Source organism: Hippocampus bargibanti, linkage group LG03, assembly GCF_051943395.1.
Source record: "Hippocampus bargibanti isolate YZ-2025 linkage group LG03, ASM5194339v1, whole genome shotgun sequence".
Classification (NCBI taxonomy): Eukaryota; Metazoa; Chordata; class Actinopteri; order Syngnathiformes; family Syngnathidae; genus Hippocampus; species Hippocampus bargibanti.
In genome coordinates, this window is record NC_142736.1 from 10545464 (window position 1) to 10554366 (window position 8903).

Consider the following 8903-nt stretch of genomic DNA (forward strand, 5'->3'; position numbering starts at 1 on the left):
TCGGTCAGGGGCGTTCCTTTAGTGACGTCACGTACGGACTCGTCACCAACTCAAAAACAAGACTTCCTGAATATTCAGCGCGAGTCTTAAAACGTAAAATAAAGCTATATGCGGTGGAATCTTTGTAAAACACGCTCAGTAGAAGTCATTTGAAGCCATTTTACAAATTATGGACACAACTTGTCCGGAGACGTCGGTTGTCCTTTAAGTTATAGGAAACCTGTTGAACACGACAAAAATAGGATGCGCCTTATGGATGAACATGAAATGTTTTTCATTAATATTATCATTGAAATAGGATGCATTGTTACTGAGAGACTCTTTTCTGCTTTTTGCTCTTTTCTCGACCCATCTGCTGGCTAGTCGGACCAGTTCAGTATGTTGGAAAATGCGATGAACTCCACAGCAGGTGGCTCTTGCTTCGACCCTTCCCTCTCCTCTCTGTACTCCTCCCAGTCAGCCGTCACAGGGCTCGGGGGCAGCCATGGCAACCTGCATGAATCCATGCACATGCCTTCGAGTATGCTGTACTCCAACTGCAGTGGAGGATTGCCCAACATCATTCTTACTGGTAAGTGTCGTGCGCCTGCAGAATAGAACAAAATGAAATTAACATGGCAGGGGTTGATAATTGTTTTTCATGTTACATTCAGGCATGAACCAGTGGGCATTGGTGTCAAGCCCCATGACGGTTTTGAACTTGCCCCATGCCCTTTTTTTACATATACTGTACAGTCATACCTTGGCTTATGAACTTAATTGGTTCCCAGACAGAGTGTGTAAGGCGGAAAGTGTGTATGCCAAAAATTAATTTCCCATAGGAAACCATTAAAATGAGAATAATCCGTTCCCAGGTCCCCATAAAATATAATTTTCAATTTTCTAATTTTCTAAGCCTTAAAACTACACAAAACATACCTTATTTTATGGATAATAAAGGTGCTATGGTATTATAATTAAAGAAATAAACTGTACAGTATAATAAAGTCGTTTTATTTACCTTTGTGATGGTTGTTGATGGCTTGATGGAATGGAGTGGCCGGTTTCCCCAGAATTAAACACTTGATGAGGAACGTAACCTTTCACCATCTTGATTCCTTGTAGGTGCTTTCTCTTTGATAATTTTACCTTTTTCCTCATCAATTGTGTCTGTTTAGCTGGGTTGATAGTTTTTTGTATCAAGTGTACAAATGGCTTGTGCGGGTTATTTGTGGAGCCTGATTGATGGGATATTTTAACCTTCCAGTCTACACTCTGCTTTTGAATCAAAGTTGAAAGTAGTCCAAATTTTACTGTTTTCTATCTTTTTCTCACCATTTCACTTTTGTTTTTTTTTTTCACTTTTATTTGTTTCAAGCTCTGTCGTCTTCCTTTCTTGTGTTGTGTGTGTGTGTGCGTGTGTTTTCTCACTCTCTTTCTGTCGTCTGACTGTCTCTTTAATGTTTAACCCCCCCCCCCCCCCCCTCCTCCTCACTGCTGCATTCTCGACCAATCAGGTGGCTTTAACCGAAAACTGGGGGCGGGGAATAGAGGACAAAACAGTCGGCCACCCTTTTCTTGTTAGGAGAAGGGGCTCGTTCGCGAATGACACATCACTCATTGTGGCGGCTCCATGCGTATCCCGAAAAATAGTTTGTATGCCAAGGTAAAATGTTCTTAAATGTAATGTTCGTAAACCGAAAAGTTCGTAAGCCAGAGGTTTTGTAAACCGAGGTATCACTGTATATTTTAAGGTTTACTTGGTTTTAAAATGGACAATCTTTCTTTTGCTTTGCACAATAGAGTTTTAAAGTTGTACTTGTGGATGTCGCCCAGAACATGACATTATTTTTTATTATTGTGTGGTCTTCAACCCATGTGGTGATATCCTTTACATTAAGTGTCAAAGTCAAGGCCTGGGGGTCAAATCTGGCCCGCCACATCATTTTACTTGGCCGAATCAAGCATGTCAAGTGCCATTATGTTTGCTAAAGTCAAAACCAAAATTTTAAATTGTCCCATGTAAACCACAATAACAGTCAGTATTTTTTACTTCTTCTAATTTGAAAACGAGTGATTCAGTAATATGCTATGCACTCTATATGTAATATGTGGAGAGGATGAAACATTCTAATGGCTTCCCCAAATTCATCATGACCCTCGAGAGGAAACCGTAACTACCGCAATTGATTCAAGAAGTCCTTCCGTGTCATTTTGAGGCATCTGGACTGCAATGTAGCGTCCCAGAAAAGAGGCAGAAAATGGCGACCAAGCTCCCTGTGAGGAATTAATCAGCCCGTTTCCACAGGCTGATAAATTCCTTATATGGAGCTTGGTCGCCCTCTTCTGGCTCTTTTTGGTGCAACATGACGTTTTCAGACCAAACAAGCACAGCAAAATGCATTGACGTGATGGAAGGACATCTTGATGTGTCCTTTTTTTTCGGTCAGGGGCGTTCCTTCAGTGACGTCACGTACGGACTCGTCACCAACTCAAAAACAACACTTCCGGAATATTCAGCGCGAGTCTTAAAATGTAAAATATAGCTATATGCGGTGGAATCTTTGTAAAATACGCTCAGAAGTCATTCTAAGCCATTTTACAAATTATGGACACAACTTCTCCGGAGACGTCGGTTGTCATTTAATAACAGCTAAAGCTGTAACAAAGCACTTAACATGGACACCTATCATATACAGGAAATTAAGCGGTCACAAAGCACCATTGAGTAAAACCAAGATCAAGTCGGAACCGTGCTGAGTCGAAAAAAAGAGTAGAAGTGAATTACATGTTGATGTCATTGTGGTCTGTTTTGATTTATGTGTAACACAATGTCCCAAATTACAGTGATACCTCAGCTTACAAACGCTATAGCTAACGAACTTTTCGCCTTACGAACATTAAATTCGCGAGAATATAATCTTGGCATACAAACTACTTTTCGAGAAACACACTCAGCGCCACAATGGCTGGCGGACCAGTTTTCAGCGGAAGAACACCAAACCACACGGCCGAACAGCTCCACCGTGGCTGCCCGACTACTTTTCCACACCCACTTTCTTTGAGTGCACTCAGTGCAGATGTGGTTTGTTACGAGTGGAGTACTTTTTCTTTTTTGGGACCGAAGAGGACAGAGGTTGAAAAACACTGGTCTAAGCAACGGTCTCAGGCAATAGAACAGTTTGAAAAACTTCTATTGGTTTGGATTAACGAAAAGCAGCTAGCAGGGGACAGTGTGTGTAGTGAGGGTATTATCGCTGAGAAAGCATGGCAACTTCACTCGGATATCATCAAGTGGCAACTACATCTATGACCATCATAACGGTAAATAAAACAATGTTATTATACAGTACAGTGTATTTCTTTAATTACAATACAATAGAACATTTATTATACGTAAAATAAGGTATATTTTGTGTAGTTTTAAAGGACAACCGACACAATTTTTTTGTTTCCGAACAGACACCACAAAAACGTTTTATCGCATCTCAAATACCCAAAACACGCGGGCTGATATTTTTAGTCAAATGCAAAACACCAATAAAAATGACTTAAAGTGTCCCAAAACTACTTCAAAATGACCTCGGAAATGGCGAGTTTCAGAAGGTCCCACCCCCTTGTTCGTGACGTCACACCCGGATACTCCAGACACAAAACAATGGCTTCAGAGAGTTCAGATTCAGAGAAGATGCTTTCTTGTTACTCATCCATTTATGAATATGATTTAAATAGTACTGAAGAGGAAAGCATAAATGTTTGCAATCGGTTAAAGAATTCCTTTCGTATCAATTTGAGCCGTCTGGACTGCAATGTAGGTCCCAGAAAATGCACAAGATGGTGCACAAGCTTCGTTGGAAATGGGCTGATTTGTCTGCTGAGAATTTGTGTCCACTTTTATGGTGTTACTGCAATTGGTAGTGTTGGTGTGACACACAACAATTCACCATTGCGTTATTTATGTGTTTTTCTTTCTAATTTCGCCATCAACACAGATCAACGTGATGTTTTCAGACCAAACAAAGTACCCAAAATGCATTGTGTGTCGCTCTCTCGGTCAGCAGCGTTCCTGACGTGATGTCACGTCAGGCATCGTAATCAACTCGAAAACAAGACTTCCTGAATATTCAGCGCGAGTCTAAAAACGTAAAATATAGCTATATGCCGTGGAATTTTTGTAAAATGCGCTCAGTCTAAGTCATTTGAAGTGATTTTACAAATTATGGATACAACTTGTCCGGAGGTGTCGGTTGTCCTTTAAGGCTTATTTAGTAGATTATGTTTTATGGGCACCTGGAAACTGATTAGAGTGGGGCCTTGGCTTACGAACTTAATTGGTTCCCAGACAGAGTGTGTAAGGCGAAAAGTGTGTGTCCCAAAAATTAATTTCCCATAGGAAACCATTAAAATGAAAATCTGTTCCCAGGTCTCCATAAAATATAATTTTCAACTAAATAAGCCATAAAACTACACACAACATACCTTATTCTATGTATAATGCTATTGTATTGTAATGAAAGAAATACACTGCACTGTATAATAGTCACTTTATTTACATATGTGATGGTCGTTGATGGCTCTTAATTGACACCTATTGCTTTCTGACTTGTAAGATCTTGCGAAACTGAGGCATCACATTATCATTCATCATGTTGATGATTCTCATAGCCACAGTCTTTTCTGGTTGGAACTGTTCAATAAAAGCCTGCACATCATTCCACTTAGCCAACATTGCCTTGATGCTCTCACTTGATGCTGCAGCCATCTCCTCCTCCTCGCCCTCAGATGACAACTCCTGAATGGCTTGCTTCTGCTTGTCCCCTTGAAGGCAAATCAAATCCTCTGTGTTGAGGACCTCATTATGGTCAGCAACAAGCTCCTCGATGTCATCTGCATCCATTTCGAGTCCCGTGTTCTGTCCAATGGAAACAATGTCGTCCAAAACAACAGAGTCATGAGGATCAAATCCTTGAAAGGATGCATGCGGGCCACAAATTATTCCATGCTGCTTTCAAGAATCGAAGGGTAACATCATGCCAAGCCTTTAGTCACGTGAAAGCATCGAGTAAATAAAGCCTTTGTGTAAAGCTTTGTTGCAAAGGATGGTAGGAATGGTGGACTTAGCATATCGGTACCGGGCCGCTAAATCAGACAAACGCACACCTCGTTCGTGTTTCTCAATGATCTCCTTCTTCTCCTTGACTGTAATTTTGTTTTGTGTCTTCTTCGGCTGAACACGAGCCTGTGGTGGGGTCTTTTTCGGTCCCATAACAGCAATAGTATCTGTAAAAAAACTCCTTGGAGGCAATCGACGTGTGTATTATCCCTGTTCGGTCGTGTGCTTTGGTGTTCTTCCGCCGAAGATTACTCCGCCAACCGTGGTGGGGCGGCGCTCCGTGTGTATCCCGAAAAGTAGTGCTTAATCCAATGTTTAATTTTCATAAATTTAACGTTCGTAAACTGAAAATTTCGTCAGGCAAGGTGTTCATAAACCGAGGCCCCACTGTATTCTGATTTTTAATGGTTTCCTATGGGAAATTAATGTTTGGAAGACACACTTTTCGCCTTAGACACTTTCTGGGAAGCAATTAAGTTCATAAACTGACGTATCACTGTAATTGAAATTGGATTTGTATTATGAATACAACTTGTATTTGATATACTATACACAATCATTGATTTATACTTGGTAGATAAACAAATAGCCCCAAAATAATCCTCCTCTGCTTAGAGAACTTGCTGTCAATTAGCAAAGGCATAAAAGACTATGAAGCAACATAAAATGTGATGGGGTGCAGCTTGGCAACACATTACCTACACCCCTGATTGTAGTCGAAAGAAGATGAAATTAGGAATGAGTCTTTGTGTCTGTTCTTTCTTCATTTTTGTGAACCATCAGTGGTTATTTCAGAGCGCCTTCTTTGTCAGTGGGTAAGAATTCTGTTTAAATATGAATACTAGTGAGGGCAGTTAGGCACCATGACTAAGTAGAAAATGATATTCAGAAATGAAAGTCATATTTTATTTTGTATTGTATTTTTTTCCAGAATTTTCAGCAAAGTCCACTTTCAACTGTGGATATTGAGACACCCTCATTTGTTGAACCACCCTCATTTATCATCCTCTCTCTCCCCAGATGAGTCCAACCTCAGTCTGTCAAAAGACATCAGTTGCGTTCTCTCCACGGTGCCAGAGTGTTTTGACTCGGAAGGAGTCTTCCCGCTGGAAGATGAGCTGCACATAGAGCCCCTCAGCCTGGATGGTCTGAGCATGCTCAGCGATCCCGACATGGTTCTGCCCGATCCTTCTGTGGAGGATACCTTCCGCAGTGACAGACTCTGAATGGGACATTTTTATCCCCCTTTCATCAATTCACTCACATTTGCAGTAGATAGAGGAATCTGAACATGCATGTAATTGATCAGGCGACGGTCCATGAATTGACTGCCACTAAAAATCATCAAATGTGAATGATGCGGACACGGTACACATCTCACACACTCACCCACACCCACACCTTTGGGGAAGTTGGGTGTTAAAGAAACCTGGTATATATGCTTGCTCCTCGCAAAAGCATCCTCGCACTTGCTTAAGCTCATGTTTGTCATTCGTGGTCAGGGGAGTCATCGCCTAGGCTGCCCTGCCCACTGGAATCAAAAAGTCTGGAGCCAAACAGATGAGTTTATCACTATTGAAGAGTGTGAGCCATCCTTCACAGCCAACCCTTGTCGCCACGGCAGTGCCGCTGCCAAGGTGACATACCATGGCAATCCCATAAGCGATGCCAACACCCAATTGACTTTTTTTCCCCCGCTTCTCCAGTCAGTGAGTGAATGTCAAATGAGAAGTTGTATGCTAAAAGTGTGATTGAGGCAAATACCCGATTCCCTCTAACTGAGGTATCAAACTGCTTCACGCTTTCGAACAATATCATCGAAGAAAAAAGAAAAAGAGCATCGGAGGTGTTAGTCGGAATCGAGAACAGATTCTTTTGGAGGTGTTTGCCACAGAGATCTACTAATATACAAAGTTGCAATTTTTGTATGATTCGAATGTACTACAAAACAAAAAGGGCAAACTGTTTACAAAGATATTATTTTGTGTTACGAAAGAATCTACATGTTTGGATTCATAACTCAGAGCTCAAATTCTCATTTGCTGCAAAAAATATAGATAAATAAATAGATATAGTAATAAATAAATAAATATATACAATACGCTATTGTGTTCCTTCAGTGGGAGCATATTTTATGCATCAATTTTAAAAGCTGAAAATAACGTTTTGACATGTTTTTCTATCATCATTACTACATCTGTGTATTGTGTTTGAAGTTTTGTATCAACTTGTACTGGCGCTTGCACTGTGCTTCGATGTTGCGAGAAAGGACATGTGTTGTGTACAGCTGCGTATGTATCGCTTGGGTGCAGTACGTTCAACCACCACCAACCTGTGTGGGGCTGAAAAGACGAAGTGGATGAGTGCAGATGACGCACGTGGACACGGGACGACATGGAACATTGCACTTCATGTCTTTTGCACTGATTGGCACACGGAGTCTTAATCCACACGAATGTTTGTTGTTGTTTTTTTCCACATGACAACCCAAAGAAGTTTAATGAAACCATAAAGATGACACTCGTGTGAATTAATTTAATGAGAATTTTGTGCACCACTTTTGCGGAAATTTCTTTCTCTTTCTCTCTACCTCCCTCGTGCACTCTCTCTGGTGGTCTCTGACTCTCTTCTCTGTCTATCTGTGTCTCTATATCTGTCTGTTTCTCTCTGTATTTTTCTTGCTCTCTGTCTCTATCTCTCTTACCCGCACACACGCATACCCCCACGATGGACAGATACATACGTACTACTTAAAATCATCGAGCCTTTTTTATTAGCAGCTAATTTAGAGAACTCATTTCGGCATTGAGTGCCCGTTGCCTGTTTCACTGAACGTCAGGGACTGCAAATCAGAGCTATGTTTTGAATATCGTTAATGAAAGGATGAAGAGCATGATTCTAGTTTTGCTCTTTTAGCTATGCAATTGTTTTCCGTCCCAACCCTTCGCCACCACCTGTTGAACAGGTGCGTTGAGTACGCTATGCAGTGTAGCTAACCCTGCTGTTTTTTCCTGTTTTTTTTTTTTTTTTTTTTTTTTTTTTTTTTTTTTTAACGTGGGCCGAATGTATTTGTGAAGTCACAATATTACCTGTGTCCAGTGTCCACAGCGTTTCTCGTTTCTTCTGCTCTTGTGGGATGTTTCCAGTGCCATTTAGGAAAGGCACTTAATCAAGACCTCCCTCTTTATGGCACTGTATGCATTTTACTTTTCATGTCCGGGTACAGGAAAGCCTCACTTTATGACATGTCATCAAAAATGAAGGGGGTGTTGAAATTTGTTTATCAGAGTTTCTATTTAGTTTTGAGTTTATAGACATTTGTGCTGGCTATGTTGTAAACGCCGTTACATAGTGGGGTCACTGCGAGTGACGGAACCACTTTTGTGTTTATTTTTCCTCGTGTCGAAATGCATCAAAAGTGAATTTCTGTCTGCCTCCCTCCCCCTCACCCCTGTTTCCGGGGTTCTTGCTGTCTCTCAATGCCTTCCTTCTGCTGCCTTAAATGTGGATTTGTACTTTTTATATTCCAACTAGCCATCGCTTCTCTATACTGTAGTTGTATCGGCTGCCTGTGTTTTTTTCTGTCAACCTAGTATCATTTTTGGGAGTATGTCTTATTTTTTAGCCACATATGTACAGTTCTGTTATTTAAAGAAATGTCCACTCGTGTTACTACTTCTTTTGTCATTTGATCTGCGTCTTTATGGTTCCTCATCTAAAAGTAAACTGACTCTCTTGTTTTTAATATACGTTTAGTGCTTACCCTTTTAGTTTATAAACAATAAAAGTAATAACTACATTAAATGTGATA

The 8903-nt window shown here is 40.7% G+C and overlaps 1 protein-coding gene across 3 annotated transcripts in view; it reads left to right on the forward strand.

The window, feature by feature from the left end:
* The window catches only part of crtc3 (CREB regulated transcription coactivator 3), a 55697-nt gene extending 47574 nt beyond the window's left edge, over nucleotides 1-8123 (forward strand). For all 3 annotated transcript variants that reach the window (XM_088991907.1, XM_088991906.1, XM_088991905.1), the window contains 2 exons: nucleotides 364-571; nucleotides 6113-8123. In XM_088991907.1, the coding sequence (XP_088848033.1) occupies nucleotides 364-571; nucleotides 6113-6318 (414 nt within the window). In that variant the 3' untranslated portion in view covers nucleotides 6319-8123. The remainder of the gene's footprint in view (nucleotides 1-363; nucleotides 572-6112) is intronic.
* The last annotated feature ends 780 nt before the right edge of the window (nucleotides 8124-8903 follow it).